Here is a 26,051-nt window from a genome sequence, read left to right as displayed (position 1 = left end):
AAATACCTGTGACATTTCCTGTAATTTTATATTAGCCACTGCTGACGTCAGTGACATTATCTGCGGTATTTCTCCTGTGTAACGTTTCCACATCCAAAATACCTGTGACATTCCCTGTAATTTTATATTAGCCGCTGGTGCCATCAGCGACATTATCTGCGGTATTTCTCCTGTGTAACGCTTCCACATCCAAAATAGCTATGACATTCCCTGTAATTTAATATTAGCCACTGGTGACATTAGCAACATTATCTGCGGTATTTATCCTGTGTAACGTGTGCGTATCTCAAAAATATCAGTGACATCCAATGTACTTTTTCAGTAGACTGTGACCTCTGCGGACAGTGAAATTACCTGGGGTACATCTCCTGTGTAATGTTTCCACATCCAAAATACCTATGGCATTTCCTGTAATTTTATATTAGCCGCTGGTCACATCAGCGACATTATCTGTGGAATTTCTCTTGTGTAACATTTGCGCATCCCAAAAATATCAGTGACATCCAGTGTACTTTTTCCGTAGACGGTGTCAGCTAAAGACAGTGACATTAGCTGTGCTACATCTCCTGTGTAACGTTTCCACATCAAAAATACCTGTGACATTCCCTGTAATTTTATATTAGGCGCTGGTGACATCAGCGAAATTACAGGGAATGTCACAGGTATTTTGGATGTGGAAACGTTACACAGGAGAAATATCACAGATAATGTCGCTTATGTCAGCAGCGGCTAATATAAAATTACAGGGAATTTCACAGGTATTTTTGATGTGAAAACGTTACACAGGAGAAATACCGCAAATAATGTCACTGATGTCACCAGCTGCTAATATAAAATTACAGGGAATGTCACAGGTATTTTAGATGTGGAAACATTACACAGGAGATGTACCACAGGTAATGTCACTGTCCGCAGCAGACACCGTCTACGAAAAAAGTACACTTTATGTCACTGATATTTTTGGGATTCGCAAACGTTACACAAGAGAAATTCCGCAGATAATCTTTTAGAGGGTCAGCTCACCTGCAGGCCCTCACATATAATGTTTTAGAGGGTCAGATCACCAGCAGGTCCTCACCTACACTCATTTAGAGGGTTAGCTCACCTGCAGGCTTTCCCATGTAATGTTTTAAAGGGTCAGCTCACCAGCAGGCCCTCACCTACAATCTGTAGAGGGTCAGCTCACCGGCAGGCCCTCGCAAATAATATTTTAGCTTGTCAGCTCATCTGCAGGCCCTCGCATGTAATTTTTAGAGGGTCAGCTCACCAGCAGGCCCACAGCTACAATCTTTTAGGGGGTCAGCTCACCTGCAGGCCCTCGCATATAATGTTTTAGAGGGTCAGCTCACCTCAGTCCCACACCTACAATCTTTTAGAGGGTCAGCTCACCTGCATGCCCTCGCATGTAATGTTTTAGAGGGTCAGCTCACCAGCAGGCCCTCGTCCATTTTTTTAATTGTTAGCTAAGCAGCAGTCACTCGCCCATAATTTTTCCAATGGTCAGCTCAGCAGCAGGCAATCGACCATAATTTTTTCGATGCTCAGATCAACAGCAGGCACTCGCCCCTAATGTTTTAGAGTGTCACCAGCAGGCCCTTGCTCCTAATGTTTTTGGGGGTCACCAGCAGGCCATCAATCCTAATTTTTCAAGGGTGTATGATGCCCTCTTTTATGTGTAATAAAGATGTATTGGAGTGTCGGTTCCTTGTAATTTTTGGAAGCCATTTCACTTAGTGCATAGGCCTTATGAGTGTAGGAGTCCCACTACCTGAACACTTGTACCACAATGTAAATGAGGTCCTCCATTATGTGATATACAGGTTGTATCTGAGAGCCTCTTCCTTGTAATTTTTGGCAGGACTTGCACTTTATATACAAGTAAATATATATAAGAAAGAATGTTTCCTAACAATTTTTCCTCTAAAATCGATTTTATCTTCGGTTTTGTGCGTATTAGTGTCAGTCTGTAAAAGTGGCTTACTACTCGGACAACATCGTTCCCAGCAGCGACCTGGGAGTCCAAGATGTATCCAGACATCCTCCCCATGCTGTTCCTGCATGTGTTTCCATCAATTTCTGACCTTTTCCTATGAACCAGACACCCTCCCCTCTTTAGAGCAGGGGGTGCCTGGTTTAATGCTCGGGTTCTCCCATTGACTTCCATTGTGCTCAAGTGCTCGGTTGAGCACCCAACTATCCCGAGGTGTTCGACCCAAGCACCCGAGCACTTTGGTGCTCGGTCAACACTACTGAGTGCACATACTCATCCAGACTAATAAAATGTACCGTCAGATATGAGGACCAAGGAGGAGGAGATGCCAGGGAGCGGAGTGCTGCGATCACATGACCGCAAAGGGGATCATGTGGGGGGCACGTTGCTTGGTATTCAGACGCTGATGCTCGGGGCAATATCTCAGGTAGATCATAGAGAAATATCAGATGACGCTGTTGTTCTGGTTGTGACATATGTTTCCCTTAAATCGGAGAAGCATGGATGGTCGTTATTAGTAAAAATATAAATAAAAATATAAAAATGAATGAATGGCAATGGGTAAAACAATGATTGGTCCTTATGATTTAGCCTAAATGAAAGGGTGGGGAAGAAGGATCACAAATATGTGATTGGATAGTTACATAATTTGATATGATAAAAGGTATTACTAAGGGAATATATGATGTATAAATGGGAAATATGACAAAAAATATAGATATAGATATAAATATATATACACATGCATATGCATATATACACAAACACAGATGCATACACATACCCACATATACACATGAACTTAATAATGGGCAAGGCTCCTCCTAGGTCCTCATATCCGACGGTACATTTTATCCGTCTGGATGAGTATGTGCAGTCAGTGTCTGGTTACTTAGACAACTAGACAACACATTATGTCGGCAGTGAACATGTGACTCTCCACAGCATTTTCTATATTGATATAATTCTAATATGCTTTAATAAATTCTGTGGTTAACCACTTGTACCATAATGTCTATTTGGATTTTATCTACCCGCATGTCTTACTTTCACATTAGCATTTTTTGTGGATCCGTCATGGATCAGCAAAAACAATTCCATTACAATAATACAATCGCATGCATCCGTCATGAATAGGTCCGGTTGTATTGCACCACATCGGGGACAGAAAAACACTGCATGCAGCAGTTTGGTATCCGCCTCCAGAGCAGAATGGTGACTGAACGGAGGCAAACTGATGCATTCTGAGTGGATCCTTTTCCATTCAGAATGCATTAGGGCAAAACTGATTCGTTTTGGACCGCTTGTGAGTGCCCATGATGGATCTCAGAAACGGAAAGCCAAAACTCTAGTGTGAAAGGAGCCTTATCAGTTTGATTTTTATTTTGTGTTTATCATGGGGGAATGTCCTTTACTCCCCTGGACCCCCCTCACCTTGACCTTTGACCCTTTTTTGGCGTTTTTTGTTCATGTGTTACTATGTGTATATACATGGTATATATCTGCTTCAATTACCAATAGGTTATATGCAGCTTTTACCTGATGAGTGGAGATAACTCCCTGAAACACATTGTTTTATTCTGCTCAATAAATCATCAAAAACCTGCATCAACCTGGATCCTCTGGCTGGTTCCTTGTGCTGAGGGATGTTCTCCTGTTTGTGAGCACGTCCGAATCTTTTTGGGGAATCAGGCATCTCCGTTAAGAAGAACGACATCTGTGGCTGCATACCACCTTTCCTGGGATCCACCCTACACCATTGAGACAAGCTTCTTCTAGAGTTGTGCCTAAGGTTTGCACAACCCCTCAAGATGAGCCTCCTATTTTGGAGCACAATACTCACCTCTATAGAAAGTTATCACCCTATGGTGCGCCTCTTTTCTTCTGTTTACTAACAGACGACACCTGTGCTGAAAAATTTTGACCTGACTCTTTACATGCTTCACAGAACCTATGGTATGCTTCTCTTCATAGGCCTTCTTGACTCTTCTTCTGTCTTAGCAGTTATAGTTATTACTATAAAGTTAAATGATGACATTATCACCACAAATTATTTTGTTTCAGAGATGTTGAGAATGTATTGTTGGCTTTGTAGTGGCTTTTTAAACAAATCTACCATTTAGCCCATTTTGCTCAGCTCCTTAGCAACATCTATTGTAAATATAATGTGTATGTAGGGTCTTTAAATACTACATGGTACTGTTTTACACAGCAACTGTCAACCAGCAGTATTTGTAATCAGACATAACTATTTTCTATTTGCCCTATCACCTGACTGGCTCTTTATCTCTGATCTCTGACCTTATAAACACTTATTATAGCTCAGTTCTTATCTTACTGATAAAAATGTGGCTTAAAGGTGGATTTACAAAACCCGAATATCAGGCAGATTATTGGGAACAAACATTCCTGTGAACGCTTGTTAATGACATTCCGCCCATCTAAATGTGCCACCAATCACCCAATGAACAAGTAAAACGCTTGTACATCGAGTGATCCTGTCATTTGTGTAGGCACACCAATTATTGTTTCTAGGCAGCAGATCCTGCTGTCTAAACAGGGATTTGCTGCCCAGAAACGGTGCAGCTATATGGGGATGAGTAATAGTAATCCCTCATCATTATACATGCAGCGGTCTCCTTTACTGAACAAGCAGCCGACTGTCTGAAAGGAACGCTTCCTTCCAAGACAATATGCTGTACATTGCAATGTGTAAGAGATAAGGTTTATTAGATGACCAGCACAAATTGAAAGTAAAAAGTACTTTACACAGCTAGACAAACAGTTAAGCCTTTGTGACAGAACAGCTCAGTATTTTTTAATAAAGACCAAATTGAGTAAAATGCAATCATAAAAAATGATTTAATTCTATAAAATATCTGTTTTGTTGAATCTTTTTCCACAAAACTATATATCAGACTGTTCAGCTCCTCCTACTCAATAACATGCTGTGTACATATAGCACTGTATTTCATTGTGACAGATTTTAAGTATAATTTGCTTCCGTTTAAGCATAATTTATATATTTTTTTAATATGTCATGGTACAGTAGTTATATCTGAAACATTTCATGGTCTACCTGAACATGGATTGCTATTACCAAAACCTATTGTAGCAACCCAGAGGAGTATGGAGAGGATGGGATCTGTAATGGAAAGGATGTAGGTGGTGACTGGGATATTCTCCACCAAATCTCCCTCACTCCTCGGTTTGGTGCAGTAACAATGGGAGTTCACCTGGGCTGATGGGAATAATGCATAAAGGTACATATTCATAAGCAGCATTGCAAGTTACAGACAAATATGATAGGGTGGGGCAGAATACAAAACCAAGTCAAAGCAATAAGCACTATAACTAATATGTTTGTCCTCATAGGCAGTCCATTCCACTCCATGCAATATTTAGAGTTCATCCTATAGTTACTGCTGCCCCTCCATTGATGATTGTACAAATTTAGAGCTGCGTATGACCATGGCCTCTCCCTCTAAGCTCAATTAACTTTCAGTTACAGCAGCATAAAAAAAGTTCCAAATTTGCCACTGATCCCCCATATCCAATATGTCAGACTGCAAGCAAACTGAATATGCTTGAAATGGATAACCACTATGTATACAGTCCCCTATTCACCCCATGTTTTGTAATCGCTGTGCATCTCACTGTATGGTGAGAAAAAATGGCTACATGTCAATTATATATGTTATTGCAAAGTATTACCACATTTCCCAGTTTTCCAACTATATTTTATTCCTACTAATAAATATATTGCAAGAACCATAATTTTGAAATTTTTCCGTTAACATAGCCATATGAGGGCTTATTTTTAGCTGGAAAATCTTTGTGGCATGAAATAAACAAAACTCCACTATTCCGCAACGGTTTTTTGGGCTTTGATAATTCGGCATTCAATGTGCGGTAAAAATAAAATTATTTCCTTATTCTACTGGTCAGTATGATTATGGCAATAGCAAATTTATATTGTTTTTATTTTGTTTCAGTAAAAAAAATAAACCTGTGAAGCATATATTTCTTTGCTTCATCATTTTGTGACTCCCAGACCTTTCTTATATATGGGTCTACAGAAATTGTTTCTGCTGGAGCGAACTGTTGATACGATTTTGGAGTAAGTATGACTTTTTGGTCACAGTTTATTCAATTTTTTGGAGGGAAAAGGTGACCAAAAATAGCCCCAGGCTATCATGAAAACCAATTGGAACCTCTGATTTTTACTTAAGGCTTCAATTGGAAGACAGAAGGAGCCCCCTCCCTCTGGCTAAACACACAGATCCTGTGATCACTATTGACAGTTGCATCTAAAGGGTTAAATGACCAGGATCTGTTGTATTATTCAGTCGGCACCCGCCATATATGTCGTAAGCTCAGCTCACCTCATAGATCTATTTAGCACATATTACTAGAGATGACTGTAACACATGCAGCCGCCATTTTAGCAAAACCTGATTAGTTACCACAAATTTGTTGTGAATTGAATAGTGTTGATTGAGCACCAAAATGCTTGTGTGCTCTGGCCGAACACATCAGTATGTTCTTGTGCTCTACCGAGCACCCAAGCACAATGGAAGTCAATGGGAGAACCCCAGGCACCCCCTGCTCGGAAGAGAAGAGGGTGTCTGGTTCACAAAAAAAAGGTTAGAAATTGATGGAAACCCCATCAAAATGGTTTGGAAACAGAATTAATAGGATAGCTGGATGCCTCTTGGACTCCTATTATCTACGACATACAATAGACAACCACACAAAGGCTATATGCCAAAAGCCAGGTATGTGCAAGCCATCAATCTATCCATGAGACAAATAACAGGCTTAGTCAGTATACCTTACAATGGCAGCCTTGTGCACTATGAGACATTCCAAACCAGCTCTCATCTAACTAAAAGCCAGTTAGCCTCAAAGTTGCTTCACATCTGTTGGATGGCTTAGGTGGACCTGCGCACCTAGATCAATATCATTAGGGTGACAAAAAGTTTTCTGATTGTCCTAACATAATACTCAATAACCTTTCTATACAGTTTGTCATGTAAAAACTCATGGGCATATGGGAAAGAGCAAATTAGCAGAATCTGCCTTGTTTTTAAGCTGAAAAACCATTTGCATGGAAAATTTGCCATCTACACTACTCATGAACAGCACCATCTATTGGTTTCATAGTCTTATGTCAAGACTAATAGTCTTGTCATAAGACTATGAAACCAATAGATGGTGCTGTTCATGAGTCATGAACAGCGCCATCTATTGGTTTCATAGTCTTATGACAAGACTATTAGTGTAGCCTTTTGCATAGAAAATTTGCTATAAAAATTTGAGATTAGGATATTCACGTTCTACACTACTCATGAATAGTGATGAGCTACAGGGGCTATATTCGAATTTGCGATATTTCACGAATATTTTTTAGAATATTCGTCATATATTCGCGAATTTCGAGAATTCGAGATTATTTTACTGAATGCGATTAATCGGCAATGTAAAAATCACTTAATGCAAATTTGTAACGCGAAATACAGGCGTGGGTCACTTTGGCTACATTTTTCAAGCTGGTATAAGTTTCCTGAGACTGGAGAAAATCGTTGGCACGGCAGAACATTAGAATAGCTTTATATGCAGATAGAGTCAAATGCTCCAATATAATCACGATTGCGCTAATCGGCAATGATTAGAATATTTTATCGTGCAACTTCATATTTTAGCAGGTCTGACTACAGATTACTGATTGGTGCACTAAGTATTGTTGTGATTTTGACATTGCTTCATTCTCATTGGCCCACAAGAAAGAAGCAGAGAGAAATCATGTGTTCGGATGCCCCGCAAAAAAATGCTGAATATTCGATATAACGAATATTTAGCACTATATTCCAAATATTCGCAAATTCTCGAAGTGGCGATATTCGCGATAAAAATTCACTATTCGAATATTCCTGCTCAACACTACTCATAAACAGCGCCATCTATTGGATTCATAGCCTTATGACAAAACTAATAGTCTTGTCATAAGACTATGAAACCAATAGATGGCGCTGTTCATGAGTAGTGCAAATGGCAAATTTTCCATGCAACTGGTTTTTCAGCTGAAAAACAAGGCATATTCTGCTCATTTGCATGTCTTTCCTGTATGCCCATGTTTATGCAAATTCGTTTTTACATAAAAAAAACTGTATAGAAAGGTTATTGAATATTATGTTAGGACAATCAGAAAACTTTTTGTCACCCTAATGATATTGATCTAGGTGCGTAGGTCCACCCAAGCAATCCAACAGATGTGAAGCACCTTTGAGGCTTACTGACTCTCAGTCAGATGAGAGCTGGTTTGGAGTGTCTCATAGTGCACAAGGCTGCCATTGTAAGGTATGCTGACTCAGCCTGTTATCTGTCTGGTGGATAGATTGATGGCTTGCATATACCTGGCTTTTGGCATATAGCCTTTGTGTAGTTGTCTATTGTATGTCATAGATAATAGGAGTCCAAGACACATCCAGCTATCCTCTTAATGCTGGTTCCAAACCATTTTGATGGGGTTTCCATCCATTTCTAACCTTTTTTTGTGAACCAGACACCCTCTCTTCTTCAAAATAAGGGGTGCCTGGTTTGATGCTCAGGTCTCCCATTGACTTTTATTATATTAAATTGTACTTGAGTACCCGCAGTATTCGGCCGAGCACTACGATGTGCAGATCATAGCGATGCTCCAGCCGAACAGCAGTTCAGCCGAGCATGCTTGCTCAACACTAGAACTGAAGTTTTCCTAAACTTCAGACCAAATTCCACTTCAAATGCTTTGCTCAACACTCTGTATGATGTATATGTACATGAATATGCGTTAAAGGGATAGCTGAAAAACCATCAAGTCTTAACTCACTATAGCCAGGCAACTCCAGAACCAGGGCCACAGGGGCTAGACAATCAATCTACAGGAAGTAAATGTAAACAAATAGTAATCACCCCTCACAGACCCCATATACCAGGACAGTATTACATTAACTTTTTTAACCCTAAACACTGCATTAGTGCATTCTTAAGCATGAGGGGATTATATGCCCCTGATTCCACTCATTCCCAGCTGTAAATAGCCACCGAACAGACAGACCTCCTGACATTAACTTCACTCTGATAAAAAAGGAGAGGGATACCTATAACAGCTTTTGTACCACCCTCCTTCTAGACACATAAACGATTGGACTTGTTTTAACCCAGTGTCAGAAGGGGGTTCCGTGGGTTCACCACCAGAGGAAATTATTCTTAAGGCTCAACCTCTATATTATAAAAAATGTTGAATGGGTTTTGAATCAAAGAAATAGACCCTCATGGCAAATGATTATCTCCAAAAGCAGCTCCAAATAAGTCTTTTCTCCTGGACCGTTGAGGCCCATTATTATATCGGAGCTTTGACTGACCCACCAGAGAATTCTATGATACTCTGGTGGGCCACTCTGACCCTGCTTCAGCTTTACCAATGGACACTTAATATTACAATATAGTATTCCTCTGCAGAGGTAAAACTGAAAAACAACATAAAGCATTAAAAACATGTCAGGCACATGAAACCTAACAAAATATTCTTTACCACTAGTAATGTATTAGTGGCAGTGGCGTCGCCAGGGGGGGGCCAGAGGGGGCCACGGCCCCCCCTACATCAAGCTGTGCTGCCCCAAGTGCCCCCCCAACTAAAATGTCCCCCATTCATTTTGGTACTAGTTGGTCTGTGCTGCGCACTGCGTAGGCACTAGGCAGCCCTACCGGACATCTTCTTCACATCTGATGATCTGATCTGACTGAGTCTCGGACTCGGAGCCGTTGCTGTCTCACTCTCTAGTCTCCACCCACCGCCGCCACCCACCGCCATAGAGCTGACACTCGCTGCTGATGGCGGCGGCTCAGAAATGGAGCCGCCGCCATCACACACAGCGGGGGCACAGGATCGGGGGCAGCGCTGGAATGGGGGGGGTTGTATTGGGGTACGGCGGCTAACCTTGAGGGTGAGGGAGGCTGGGGCAGGAGGGGCGGGGAGACAGCATGGGGCGGACCGCATCAGGGAGGGACTACATAAATATGGATCGGGCGGGGAAACTACTTCATCAGGGGCAGGCGCGCACAGGGGGGTGTTGGAGGAGCACAGATCGGGGGGCACAGATTGGGGGCCACAGAGACACTACCTGATTTCAGGCTGTGATCTGCAGAGCGCAGATCAGAGCCTGAAACCGGCATTTTTTCCACTGCCGCGATCCGATTGGTTAGTCTGCACAGACTAACCAATCGGATCGATTGTCGGCAAGGGGCCACTCTGATTGGTCCCTTGCCGGCATTACTGAACTGTATGCTGTCCGTGACAGCAGCAGTGCGGGGGCAGAAGCTTTAATCCAAGCGCTTTGCAGCGCTTGGATTAAAGAACTGTCTTGACGTTTATAGACGTGATAGCTGCACGGGGCATGTGCAGCTATCACGTATATATACAGATTGCAGTCGGGAAAGGGTTAAAAAGTGGGTTTTGGCAATTTTCTTAAAAATTTGAAGAATTGCTTCTAAACTTCTAAGCCTTCTAACGTCCTAAAAAAATAAAATGACATTTCCAAAATGATGCCAACATAAAGTAGACATATGGGAAATGTTAAGTAATAAATATTTTATGAGGTATCACTTTCTGTTTTAAAAGCAGAGAAATTGAAATTTGTAAAATTGTGAATTTTTCAAAATTTTGGGTAAATTTTGGATTTTTTCATAAATAAAGGTGAAATATATTGACTCAAATATATGACTATCATGAAGTACAATATGTCACGAGAAAACAATCTCAGAATGGTTTGGATAAGTAAAAGTGTTCCAAAGCTATTACCACATAAAGTGACGCATGTCAGATTTGTAAATTTTGACCTGGACATTAGGGCATCAATGACCCTTGGTCATGAAAGGGTTAAGGACCAGTTCAGGTCTGAAGTCACTTTGTGGGGCCTACATAGTGGATACTCCCATAAATGACCCCATTGTAGAAACTACACCCCTCAAGGTATTCAAAACCGATTTTACAAACTTTGTTAACCCTTTAGGCGTTCCACAAGAATTAAAGGAAAATGGAGATCAAATTTTTAAATTTCACTTTTTTGGCAGATTTTCCATTTTAATCCAATTTTTTCTTTAACACATCGATGGTTAACAGCCAAACAAAACTCAATATTTATTACCCAGATTCTGCGGTTTACAGAAACACCCCACATGTGGTCATAAACTGCTGTATGGGCACACGGCAGGGCGCAGAAGAAAAGGAACTCCACATGGTTTTTAGATGCCATGTCCCATTTGAAGCCCCTTGATGCACCCTTACAGTAGAAACTCCCAAGAAGTGACCCCATTTTTGAAACTAGAAGTGACCCCATTTTTGAAAAGGTGCCAGTTTTATTAGTACTATTTTTTGGTACATATGATTTTTTGATCATTCATTATAACACTTTATGGGGCAAGGTGACCAAAAAATTGGTTGTTTTAGCACAGTTTCTATTTATTTATTTTTACAGCGTTCACCTGAGGGGTTCAGTCAAGTGACATTTTTATAGAGCAGATCGTTACGGACGTGGCGATACTTAATATGTATACTTTTTCTCATTTATTAAAGTTTTACACAATAATAGCATTTTTGAAACAAAAAAATTATGTTTTAATGTGTCCATGTTCTGAGAGCTATAGTTTTTTTTATTTTTTGAGAGATTTTCTTATGTAGGGGCTAATTTTTTGCGGGATGAGGTGACGGTTTCTTTGGTACCATTTTGTGGGACATACGCGTTTTTGATCACTTGGTGTTGCACCTTTTGTAATGCAAGGTGACAAAAATTGCTTGTTTTGACACATTTTTTTTTTTTTTTTTTTTATGATGTTCACCTGAGGGGTTAGCTCATGTGATATTTTTATAGAGCTGGTTTTTACGGACGCGGCAATACCTAATATGTATACTTTTTTTTATTTGTTTCACTTTAACACAATAATAGCATTTTTGAAACCAAAAAAATGATGTTTTAGTGTCTCCATGTTCTAAGAGCTATAGTTTTTTAAATTTTTTTTAGAGATTTTCTTATGTAGGGGCTAATTTTTTGCGGGATGAAGTGACGGTTTTATTGGTACCATTTTGTGGGACATACGCGTTTTTGATCACTTGGTGTTGCACCTTTTGTGATGTAAGGTGACAAAAATTGCTTGTTTTGACACAGTTTTTTTTTTTTTTTTTTACGGTGTTCACCCGAGGGGTTAGGTCATGTGATATTTTTATAGAGCTGGTTTTTACGGACGCGGCAATACCAAATATGTCTATTTTATTTTATTTTTCTATTTTTAACATTTATTTTTTATTCCTTACTTGGGGACTTTTTTTTTTTTACATGTGAAACTTTTTTTTATTTTATTTTTTCAACCCTTTATTTTTTATTTTTTTATTTTACACTTTTCGTCCCCCATAAGGTCATACAAGACCTCTGGGGGACATTTGCTTCACTTTTTCTTTTTTTTTCACTGTTGATTTCTCCTGTAACTGGGGCATAGTAGCCCCAGTTACAGAAGAAATGCACCCCCCAGAGAGGCTGTACAGCATAATTCTGCGCTGTACAGCCTCAGAGCAAGGCTGATCGAGGTCTGTGAAAGACCTCACACCGCCCCTGCACTCTCCGGTCACTGCGGTCACATGACAGCCTGGCCGGAAAAGGAAGCGCATAGCGCTTCCTGCTCTGCATACACAGCGCTCGGTGAGCGCTGTGTATGCAGCGATCCAGAAGGCAGGGACACCTGACATAGAATGCCAAGAGGTTTGTTAAAGTATGGCAATCCTCTACAGTAGTAGCCCAATTCTATGCACTTGTACTCACTATGAAACTCCAGTAGCAGGCAGGCTGGGAGCGTAACGTCACTTGTCACTCACTACGTCACACGACTGCTCCTCCCACTTTATGAATGAAGCAGGTGGAGCAGGCGCATGATGTAGTGAGTGACGTTACACTCCCGGCCTGCCTGCTACTGGAGTTTCATAGTGAGTACAAGTGCAGAGGATTGCGCTACTACTGTAGAGGATTGCCATACTTTAATAAATATATACTTTAATATATGATATGATAATTTTATTCTGTAGGTTGATATGGTTATGGTGATACCAAATTTATATGGTGTTTTTATGTTTTACTACTTTGTTTTAGCATAAAAGCTATATTGTGTTAAAAATATTTTCTATTTTGCATCGCTATATACTAACATCCATAATTGTATTTTTTTTACTAATGTAGCTGTGTCAGGGCTTTTTATTGTACGACGGCTGTAGTTTTTATTGATATCAATTTTGGGTACATATGTCTTTTTGAACACTTTTTATACAAATTTTTGAGAGGTGAGGTGGGCAAAAATGTAAATTCTGTCAGTGCTTTTTTTTTTTAAGTAGTTCATGCGGCATGTGTGGTATGATAATTTTATTCTATAGGTTGATACAGTTATGGTCATACCAAATTTATATAGTTTTTATATTTGACTACTTTTTAGCCTGAAATCGCTTTTATATTAAAAATAAATTACCACATTTTTTTTTTTCTAAGATACTATAAGACACACCCTGGGTTTAGAAAATGAAAAAAAAAAAAACATTTTTAGGTCCTCTTTGAAGGCAATGTGGTTTACCCATGTTTTACTGAAGTGAAGGAGTCAAATTGAGGTCAATAACTTTAGGGTATAGCAGGGGGGGGAACAGTTTTGGTCAACCACTATTACCCTTAGTGTGTCATCTGCTGACTATTGTATCAACCAGCAGTGATGCATGTAGTCACCTCATTAAAAGTACCTATCCAAATATATATGTCTCCTGTCATTGTTCTGTTATGTCCGGCCATGCTTCTCGTTTGGTGATATTATTTAAGTTTTTTTTGCGAGACACATAGCACTGCCATACACATACAGCTCTGCTAGACACAGATACAGCCTTGCAACACACACAGCTCTTCTATACCCATACACCTCTGCTACCCTCATACAGTTCTGTCACACACATACAGCTCTGCTACACCAAAAAAAGCAGTTCTAACATCCAGAACATTTTTATTTTTTCACCAATGTAACTGTGTGAGGGGTTAATTTTTGCTGGACGGGCTATAGTTTTTATTGGTATTGTGTTGGGATATTTATGACTTTTTGATCATTTTTTTTCAAAAATTTTTGGGAGGTGAGGTGAGGTCATAGTTTTTTAATCTTATTTCTAAGGCATTTACTACACTGTATTAGTAACATGATGCTTTTATATATCAGGTTGTTACTGATGCAGCAATATCATTTATGCGTAGTTTATTTTACTTTTAATCAATTATAAAGGAGTGAATATGGGAAATGGCAGTTTATTTCATTTTTTTTTTTACCTTTTTTTTTTTTTTACACTTTTTTTCTTATTTCTTTTTTTTTAAAGTCCCACTTAGATATTTAAGATCCATTGGGCCTGATGGCTATACAGTGCATTGCAATAGTCATCTAGTTTTTCACACTAAGCCTGATCACACCCTCAGGGTCTCTCAAGCTTTGATACATGGCAAGCCTGGTAAGCTGAGATCCCTGGCATTGTGTAACAGCCGCAATCTCAGCACTGTTATCATGTGTATGGACACAGTGACAGCTTGGTGTCGTGCCGAGTATATTTATCAGTCATATAGCGTTATGGGGTTAAAATTCTGATGAAGCAAAACAAATAAATATTATGCATAATGGTTCTGATATGGTCTTGAACATAAATGCTTCATGCAACCTACTGTATGTATGACAACAGTTGCTAATGATGAGGGTGATAATTTAATGCAATTAGTTTAATATTATAAGAAATACACCTATAAATATAGTATATTGATTATAACAGAAGTTGATTTTAACCAGTTACTTGCAGTACCTCAATTTGAACTCTGAGTGCCGCCATCAGACTGTAGTATTTTCTGTTGTTGCTAAATAATGTAACCTCACAGCACAGATCTCAGAAAATCCTGCTTTTTATTCTTTAATGCAACCAGAAATTTTCTTTACTCTTATCGGCTTCTCAAGAATCCTTTGGACTCCTACAATTCTGTTTTCTTCTGAATTGTTAAACGAAGAACTTATATTTCTAGCAATGACACCTATAACAAGATACCTTGGGACACAACAGACTGTGATATGGCAAGTATTGTTCTGGTTTTCTTCATTAAGCATCCAGATTATCTCAGGTCAATTGCAATACTCAATACCTGAAGAAATGAAAAAGGGATCTGTAGTTGGGAATGTGGCAAAAGATCTTGGATTAAATGTTAAGGAGCTTGTGGTTAGAAAATTTCAAATAGTTTCTTATGTTACAAAGCAATATTTCAGCATTGATATGGAAAATGGAGATTTAATTGTATCAGAGAGAATTGACAGAGAAACATTATGTGGAACTAAACTGAGCTGCTTTCTAAACTTGGAAGCTGTGATTGAAAACCCTTTGACTTTTTACACAATCACTATAGAAATCCAGGATTTAAATGATAATGCACCAACATTTTCTAAGAAATACTTTGATATTGGAATCAGTGAATCTGCTTTACCTGGAGTACATTTTCCATTAGGAAATGCAGAAGATCCAGATTTAGGCACCAATTCTATACAAAGTTATACTCTTATAGGTGATGGATACTTCCATATTGGAGAAAGAACTACGAAGGATGGAATAAAATATTCAGAAATTATACTAAAAAAATCTTTGGACAGAGAAAAGCAGAATTTCTATGAGTTAATTCTAACTGCTTTTGATGGGGGTGAACCACCTAAAACTGGCACTGCCATAATTAAGATCACTGTTCAAGATGTTAATGACAACTTTCCAGCGTTTATGAAAGATAATTATCAGATAAGTTTACTTGAGAGTGTTCCAATTGGTTTTCTGGTGGTCCATTTAAATGCAACTGATGCAGATGAAGGTACAAATGGCCTCATATCTTATTCCTTTAGCCATACCCCTAAAAATGCTAATAAAATATTCTCTATAGATTCCATAACAGGTGACATAAAGATAAAAGGTGGTCTAGACTATGAAACATCAGATAGCTATGAAATGACTGTAGAAGCTAAAGATGGGGGAGGTCATGTCACACATTGTAAGGTATCAATACAAGTGATTGATGTGAATGATAATGCTCCAGATATAACAGTTACCACTCTTTCAACAACCATTCCAGAAGATTCTCCACCTGGTACTGTCATAGCAATAATTAATATCCATGACATGGATTCGGGCATGAACGGAGAAGTTGTTTGTTTGAACTCGGATATAAAGGAATTTCAGCTGTTACCATCATCTAGTAACTATTATAAACTTGTAACTGCAACTAGCATGGACCGAGAAAAGAATTCTGGATATAATGTTACAATTCAATGTATGGATAAAGGAACTCCTCCATTGTCTACCAACAAAACCATTCAGTTAACAATTTCAGATGTGAATGACAATGTTCCAGTTTTTGAGAGAATGAACTACATTGTCTACATTATAGAAAATAATCAACCTGGTACTTCAATACAAAATATTTGGGCTTCAGATTTTGATCAAGGTGACAATGGGAAAATTACATACAGCATTGTGAACAACAACATTGATAATATTCCGGTATCTTCATATGTTTCCGTAAACTCAATGACTGGCATTCTCTATGCCCAGAGATCATTTGACTATGAACAGTTGCGGGAATTTCAGTTCCAGGTGATGGCTAAAGACAGTGGATCTCCTCCTCTAAGCAGTAATGTCACAGTGAAGATATATATCATTGATAAGAATGATAATGCTCCTAAGATTCTCTACCCATCACCAGACACCGAGGGATCAGCATTATTCGAGTTTATTCCTCACTCTGCTGAGAAAGGTTATCTGGTCACCAAAGTGATTGCAGTGGATGCTGACTCTGGACACAATGCCTGGCTCTCCTATCACTTACTACAAGTTCCTGATTCATCTTTATTTGGAATTGGTCAACATACTGGTGAAATAAAGATTTTAAAAGATTTCCAAGATGTTGATAATTTAAGGCAAAAACTTGTGGTTCTGGTGAAGGATAATGGATCCCCATCACTGTCATCTACAGTTACTTTGAATTTAGTTGTTGCAGAGAATTTTCAGCAAGTTATGCCAGAGATAAGAAGACAACCAACAAATTCAGAGAAGACATCTGTCACTTTCTATCTGGTCATATCCATAGCTCTGATTTCTTGTCTATTTATTATAACTGTTATCATTACGGTCATTTTCAAATACAGAAAAGCCAACACCCCAACTACTTTTGGAGCATATAATCGAAATGTGTACCCTCAATTCACCTTGGGATGTCCTTCTGAGATCAGTGATACAAGTTTACCTTTCCCATTCTCATATGATGTGTGTGTGACTCTGGACTCAAAGCAGAATGAAATTGCTTATCTGAAACCAGTGCAGAACATTCCCACTGATAATCTCATAGACACAGATGATGCACCAACAGTAAATGACACTAATTTGCTTCCCAACAATACTGATCAGGTATTTAGACCCATTATTATTTCTAATGGTATATAATATTTTTATTTAATATTTTTAAATTATACTGTGCTGTACTGCAGCTAAATTGTAGTATGGGTTGCTTGTAAACATAATGGGGAAGATTTTGTTAACCCCACTTAAGTGGCAATAAAAAGTAAATTATGGGGCATGCCATATTTGCATAATAATTTTAAACTTTTTTTTAAATATTCTTAATATAGGGAAATAAAGGGAGTGGGGTTATAAGGAGGGCTAGAGCCTGTACAACTCACCAGGATTACTATAATTTATGCCAGAAAGTGATGTTAATTGTAGCTCAAGTATACGCCAGCCTCAATTTGCTTCTGGCACACAGGGGGCATCGGCATCTTAGGCACATTTTACTGTGGCTCACAAGATATGTAGAAAAACCTCTTCCACTGACTTTCTCTAAATGCCTAAGTAATGCATTTTAAACAAAAATTTTCAGATTTTTTTTTAAACATGCCTGTTTCAAGTAATTATTACAATGTATGTGTATATATATATATATAAAGAATACAAAGAATCCGCAGCACTCGTCAGTGTAATAAATCCAAGGTGGTTTATTCCATATACAGCAAGGTGGTGCGACGTTTCGACCTAACCAGGTCTTTCTCAAGCAACAAAATGAATTTAGTCAGTGTGTGTTTTATACCATACAAGGTGGGTGGAGCCATCACTCCCCCAGGTGAGGTGATTTATCCAAATACACATATATTTGTCATCATAATAATGAGGATCACTCCCGATCCAATCTAGTGAATAATCTTAGTGAGATATAAAAATTAGTGATGAGCGGGAGGTGCCATATTCGATTTCGCGATATTTCGCGAATATTCGCATGAATATTCGTGTTATATTCGTCGAAATCGAATATTCGCAATTATTTCAATTATCGCGAAATTATTTTTTCGCATATTGCGAAAATTTATCTTGATAGTATAAGGCAACGTTCCTATGCTAATGACTATGGCTAGGCTAATATGTGTATTTTACGAAATTTCGTAATATTGCTCTAACTTCGTCTCTTAGAATATTACGAATATTCTAAAAGACGAAGTTAGAGCAATATTAAGAACATTTGCAAAAGTCGAAATTGCGATGCGAGTAATATAACACGAAATAGTCGCATGAAGATTTAAACTTAGCACTGCTATATTCCATATTCTAGCCTAATATGGAATATAGCTGTGCTAAGTTAGCACTACTATATTCCATATTAGGCTAGAATATGGAATATAGCTGTGCTAAGTTGAAATCTTCATGCGACTATTTTGTGTTATATTACTCGCATCGCAATTTCGACTTTTGCAAATATTCTTAATATTGCTCTAACTTCGTCTTTTAGAATATTCGTAATATTCTAAAAGACGAAGTTAGAGCAATATTACGAAATTTCGGAAAATACACATAGATTGTATTTAAGCTAATATACTGCTATAGTAATAATTTTTAATAGTGTACATATTTTACAAAACTTAAGTTCAGAAGAGGCAAAAAAAATTACAGGAAAAAAAAGGGATTATAGCACTATTTTAGCTAAATTACAATCTATATGTGTATTTTACGAAATTTCGTAATATTGCTCTAACTTCGTCTTTTAGAATATTCGTAATATTCTAAGAGACGAAGTTAGAGCAATATTACGAAATTTCTAAAAGACGAAGTTAGAGCAATATTAAGAACATTTGAAAAAGTCGAAATTGCGATGCGACTTATATAACACGAAATATTCGCATGAAGATTTCAACTTAGCACTGCTATACTCCATATTCTAGCCTAATATGGAATATAGCTGTGCTAAGTTAGCACTGCTATATTCCATATTAGGCTAGAATATGGAGTATAGCAGTGCTAAGTTGAAATCTTCATGCGAATATTTCGTGTTATATAATATATAACACGAAATATTCGCATGAAGATTTCAACTTAGCACTGCTATACTCCATATTCTAGCCTAATATGGAATATAGCAGTGCTAACTTAGCACAGCTATATTCCATATTAGGCTAGAATATGGAGTATAGCAGTGCTAAGTTGAAATCTTCATGCGAATATTTCATGTTATATTACTCGCATCGCAATTGCGACTATTGCGAAATTTCGTAAAATACACATATAGATTAGATTGTAATTTAGCTAATATGGAATATAGCAGTAAGTTGAAAACGCCACTGACTGGAGCAGCCAGGAAGCCAGGAATCCAAAGGACAGGTAAGAACAACTTTAGGGAAGTGGGAAAGAAAAAAATATAATAAAAAAAAAAAGAAAAAAAACGAATATTCGATTTCGCGAATATATAGAACGATATTCTAAATATTCGCGAAATCGCGAATATGCGATATTCGCGCGAAATATTCGCATTGCGAATATTCGCGCCCAACACTAATAAAAATATATACACTCCTATACGATAATAACATTGTCTCCTACCCTAAGGTGACGTCCCCGAGGTTTTGCTCCATGTCCGCAATGTTCATATAGCGCGCTGAACCCAGCGTCTCAGAAGTTGTACTGCACATGCGTCCCCGCCTGCCGTCAGCCAATAGAAAAATTTCAGATATCGCGTCAACTGTTGTCAGCGTCCGCAGGCAAAAGTGCTTCCCGACACTACATCAGACGATCAGATGATCAAAGTCATGACGTAGGTAGTTACCATGGGGACGCAGCCATCAACACAACAAAATCATCGGTCGTCCGCGTCATCCCACGTACTACCCCCTCATTATATAGGTGACATAAGGGTAAACGGTGGTGGGTGAAAGGTCAATATCCTCAGTCCTTAGGCCGTATATTTCAGATTACCCTGTTAGATTACAGGTTCGGATCCCTACATATCATACGTGGTTCCTCCAGGTATAATATGTAGGGATCCGAACCTGTACCGCATGTGCAGTACAACTTCTGAGACGCTGGGTTCAGCGCGCTATATGAACATTGCGGACATGGAGCAAAACCCCGGGGACGTCACCTTAGGGTAGGAGACAATGTTATTATCGTATAGGAGTGTATATATTTTTATATCTCACTAAGATTATTCACTAGATTGGATCGGGAGTGATCCTCATTATTATGATGACGAATATATGTGTATTTGGATAAATCACCTCACCTGGGGGAGTGATGGCTCCACCCACCTTGTATGGTATAAAACACACACTGACTAAATTCATTTTGTTGCTTGAGAAAGACCTGGTTAGGTCGAAACGTCGCACCACCTTGCTGTATATGGAATAAACCACCTTGGATTTATTACACTGACGAGTGCTGCGGATTCTTTGTATTCTTATTCTGAAGTTGGGATCACCAGCCAGGGTCCCCATCTGCGTGCACCATCACCTTCAAGGTATTTTTTCTAATGGCCTTCCCTTATGTGGGACAGTAGTGCTGCCAAACCTCTTTGTTTATCATATATATATATAAATATATAAATATATAATATATATATATATATATAGAGAGAGAGAGAGAGATATCTAGTAAACCTTTATGTTGCGGTGAGAAGAGGCGTTCAAAGAATATACTTTATTAGGTTCAAAAATAAAACAAAAACAAGGTAATATATAGGCGTATATCGCCATGATCTTTTAGTACAGTGAATCAATTGCAAACCTTTATGTTGGTAAGGGTTTGACATAGAGTTGAGCCCAGAAACGCATGGGGTCAGGAAATATGGTTTGCGGCAGAGACAGGCCAGAGTGTAGGTCAGTCTGAACCTAGGTACTGTGGTGTGGTCTTCTAAGTTGAGAAGATTAAACGGGCAGCTGGTGGCAGGCGTATGTTTGCTGAAAGCTAACTGGCACAGTGTTTCCTGGTAATAACGTAATTTGGCTTCCCTTTCTTTGACAGGAAAACATTCCCCTATGGATAATCTAAAAGCATGACTATCCATTAATCATTAGACTGCTTTATGTGAGTTATCTGCCTGTCACTGCATGAGCAAGTGAGTGTACAGGTTGCCATTCTGGCCAACATGCATGAGGAACCAGTTTTTTCAACTCCATCCCTTGTGAGACGATTGGGTTTCCTGGCCTGTGTCACCATCATCATCATCATCTTCTTGCTCTTCCAATTCTGACTCCTCCTTTTCCTCCAGTGGTAGCACCTCATCCTTATCCTCCTCCTCCCCATGGATCCCCAACAGCTATAGGGTGGACAACAAGATTGGTTAGCTGTTCTTCTTCCTCCTTCATCACCACCTATTGCATTAGCATCAGCGTTTGTTCTAAGATACACATGAGGGGAATGAGGTACAACTGCAATATGAACGGCATGAGCTTCCTAACATGTAAGCAACACATGCTCCTTGCATTCATAGCTTTATGCTGCTCATACATGTTCAATGTTGAATTCCAGCAAGTTGGAACATTGTGGATTAAGCGGTGTAGCTGCAGACCATTCTGTCGCTGCAAGTCCAGGATAGCGTTCCTCACCACATGAGAATGGCTAAAAAGAGGGTCAGTCTCCTGGACATTACCAGTACCTTGTGCAAGCCACTGCAGTGTTTTAAATAACCATGCAAGAAGCATGTGTTATTTCCAGGTTCAGGGTGGCCAGGATGTTGTGGCCATTGTCACTGACCGCCTGGCCCAGTTGGAGTCGACGGGATGAATGTTGGCTGGATGTTTGCTGCTTAATGTACTTTAGCATAGCAACTGTTCGCTTGTGTAGCTAATCTCGCTCAGGCCGATCAGCTGCAACACGTCATGGCAACACTTGACTTGACACATGATAGGAAGGAAGGAGAGTGGTAATGACTCTGTGGCCTGCTGTTGTTGGGGACGAGAGAGTGTCCAGGGAGGAGGAGGTTGAGGGCAGTGAATGACATTTACAGTCCCTGCCCATAACAGCTGTCTACTGTGGAGTGCAGCTTAACGCAGCACAGCAAGAATCACAAGTAGTGGCCTGCAATCTCCGCCAAGGCACTACTACAATGGTACGGCAGTGACTACACCACGAACAACATATTGTAAGACACATGTATGCTATTTCCCCAAACTTAAGCCAAGTGCAGTAAAATGGTGCTGGGCACTGTTTTAATGTATTAGTCCAAAACTAACCTGAAAAGCTTCTGGTTTGGATGCTTGATTAAATTTTGTAAAGTTCGTAACAAACCCATTTAGTTACAAACTGGTTCGTTCATCTCTAGTTTGAGAAATAAGGTATTAAAATTACATATCTAGTTAAATAACTTGAATTTTTGGAAGGTAGATATCTATTAATGCCATATACAGTATATATTTATGTGTTCATTTTCTTCGAAAGCTACTGCATCTCTCCTCAACTCCACATATTTATGAATATATATGCCTAATTCTTATCTCCCCTGACACCTGACATGTGGGGAGAGTCAGCAGCCCCATACACATTAGATTGTCAGCTTGTCTCACCAAAGTTGATGGGTTCAAGCAATGTGCATCTCCCCACTGCCAACAATATTGGGCAATTGAATCCAACTTGATCCTTTTTTCCCCAACATCAGTCATCTAAGAGGATTCAGAAGACCAATATACATGTAAAATGGTCGGTTGAACCCACTAAATTTGGCAGGTTTGGCAAATAGCCATCTAATGAATATAGCCAGCTTAACCCAAAAAGAAGTTCAGAATGGTCTTAACAAGACTAAATAGAAAATTCATCAGCTCTATCTGGTGTAGGTAGCTATTTTGATTAGTACAATTTGTTAAAAATGTATATACTTACAAAGAACTGAGAATATTCAAGGAAATTGTAGGCCTATAGGTTTAACTACTTGTTGGTAATTTGTGTCCTCCTCTTGGAATGGAACTAAATGTAGAAGTTAATATCAGGCATTTTTTCTTTGAAGCGTTGTTCTTGCAAACTAACCTTATATGCTTAAAGGGAGTCTGTCACCAGATTGTGACCTTATAGACCGCTGACATAGCACTCTAGCATAGTAGTCTATGATTCTAATGGTATCTTTGATGTTTTCTTGTGAAGTTCCCCCAAGGCAAAAATGGACTTTTATTCATATGTAAATTAGGGCTCGCAAGTGCCCAGGGCGGCGTTCACCTAGTTGGTGCCCAGGCTGTTCTGCCTCTTTTCGTCATATCCCCACCCCAGCCTCTTCCTCTGCCCGCCCCGCTCTTCCTTTGCGTCCTCCTTCTCTGCAGCGAGATCCCGCGCCTGCACTATCCATTGCTTGGCCGGGGCATGCGCACTGCGATGCCCATTGTGGGCACGGCATCGCAGTAGCTACTGCGCATACGCTGGCCAACGGCGAGAAACAGCGGCGAGGAGGCGGACCAGAGACACCCACAATGGTCATCGCAGTGCACATGCCCCGGCCAAGCAATGGATAGCCCAGAGAAGGAGGACGCAAAGGAAGAGCGGGGCGGGCAGAGGAAGAGGCTGGGGCGGGGATATGACGAAAAGAGGCAGAACAGCCTGGGCACCAACGAGGTGAACGCCGCCCTGGGCACTTGCGAGCCCTAATTTACATATGAATAAAAGTCTGTTTTTGCCTTGGGGGAACTTCACAAGAAAACATCAAAGGTACCATTACAATCATAGACTGCTATGCTAGAGCGCTATGTAAGCGGTCTATAAGGTCACAATCTGGTGACAGACTCCCTTTAACTTAGGAGCTAAAAAGGACCTGTCACAAAAAAGTGCAATGCAATCTGACAGCACCATGTTGTAGAGAAGGAGAAGTAGAACATATTGATATATATTTGGCATTTATATATATTTGGATATATATTTATGAACAGCATCGGTACAGGAGGGAGATGTTATTAGTGATTGATGGCATTATGTGGATAAGTGTGCACAAGGATAGCTGCCAGTCACTGATAACTCCTCCTCCCTGTACCCATAGCAATTCACAGGGTTGCAGATGTAAATGAAAAAATGATACCGTATTTTTCGCCCTATAAGACGCACAGGCCCATAAGACGCACCTAGGTTTTTGGGGAGGAAAATAAGAAAAAAAATTTTTTAACCAAAAGGTGTGCTTTTGGTGGGTTTGGAACTAATGGTGGTCTGTGGATGGCACTATTACTGGGGATCTGTGGATGACGGACACTGTTATGGGGGATCTGTGGATGACGGACACTGTTATGGGGGATCTGTGGATGACGGACACTGTTATGGGGGGATCTGTGGATGACGGACACTGTTATGGGGGGATCTGTGGATGACGGACACTTATGGGAGGATCTGTGGATGACGGACACTGTTATGGGGGGATCTGTGGATGACAGACACTGTTACAGGGGGATCTGTGGCTGGCACTGTTACAGGGGGATCTGTGGATGGCACTGTTATATATGTGCCATCCACAGACCCCCCACCCCATAACAGTGCCATCCACAGACCCCCCCAGCCCATAACAGTGCCATCCACAGACCCCCACCCATTAACTGTGCCATCCACGGATGTTATCCACAGATTCCGTGTCCCGCCCCCCGCCCCCCAGTATACAAATATAAAATGTATTATTCAATTAAAAGTTATTAAACATGCCCCCCTCACTCCTAATAGTACCGTATATCCTAATAGCTTCTGTACAATGCCCGTAGGATCCATTTGCTTTCTCGCCTCAAAAGGTCCCTATGTCTGTCTCCCCCTTGTGGTGGACTACGCACCAGCTCTATACCAGCAAAACTGAGAGTCAGGTGGTTCCCTGCATGTTCACTCCTCACATGTTCTATCAGTCGCATGCAGCCCTTGCCTGTGGTAAGGGAATGGATATGTTCCCTAATTCTTTCCTGGAGGGTCCTTATCGTCTTGCCTATGTAGAACCTACCGCAGGCGCACTTGATAAGATAAACTACAAACTTACTTTTGCAGGTGATGAGTGTTTTCACCCTATGTTCAATTCCTCTAAACCTAAGTACATTCCATTGGGGGTTCAACCTGCAGCAAGAGCAGTGTCCGCACCTGCGGTTACCCTTAGGAACCCAGTTTTCCAACCAGGTAAGGGGTTTCTTTTCTTGAAACCTGCTACGGACTAGCTTGTCCTTAATTGTGTGGTATCTCCTGAACGCAATTATAGGGGTGACATTTTTAATCTCTTAAACTCTTGACTTACAGTTCAATATTCTGAGTACTAGAAGAGGACAATACTATATTACAGATATGGATAAATTGGTTTGGGCAGAGAAGTGGCTAATGAGATTTAAAAACAATGAATGTTGGGTCAAGGTGATCCTTTCATATTCAAGAAGTAAAAAAAAAAAGTGTGCTGTATGTTATAGAGGAGCTAAGCAGATTGATATAATTAAATGTGGGAGAATATTCATTATAATATATCTCATTGATTTATTTCCCTAACAGTGATGAGTGGCAGGGGCACTATTCGAATTCTCAATATTTTACGAATATTTGGGCGAATATTCTTCATATATTCGCGAATTCGCGAATTCATGATCTCGTCATAATTTTCTTGATTGCGAAAATCGGCAATCTGAAAATTTTCGATAAAAAATTAGCGATACGAAAATTCGCGATCAACACTACTCTTAAAGTCAAAGTTATTGCAGCCTTCTCATT

At 39.6% G+C, this 26,051-nt stretch overlaps 1 protein-coding gene across 1 annotated transcript in view; it reads left to right on the top strand.

Annotated features, from left to right (window-relative positions):
• The first annotated feature begins 15,086 nt into the window (after positions 1–15,086).
• Positions 15,087–26,051, top strand: part of LOC121008577 (protocadherin gamma-C5-like) — a 392,139-nt gene continuing 381,174 nt past the window's right edge. The window contains exon 1 of the mRNA XM_040441303.1: positions 15,087–17,513. Within this exon, the coding sequence (XP_040297237.1) occupies positions 15,102–17,513 (2,412 nt within the window). The 5' untranslated portion in view covers positions 15,087–15,101. The remainder of the gene's footprint in view (positions 17,514–26,051) is intronic.

This window comes from Bufo bufo, chromosome 1, assembly GCF_905171765.1.
Source record: "Bufo bufo chromosome 1, aBufBuf1.1, whole genome shotgun sequence".
Lineage (NCBI taxonomy): Eukaryota > Metazoa > Chordata > Amphibia > Anura > Bufonidae > Bufo > Bufo bufo.
The sequence above is the reverse complement of the archived record's forward strand: the minus strand, read 5'-3'. Positions and strand labels throughout refer to the sequence as shown.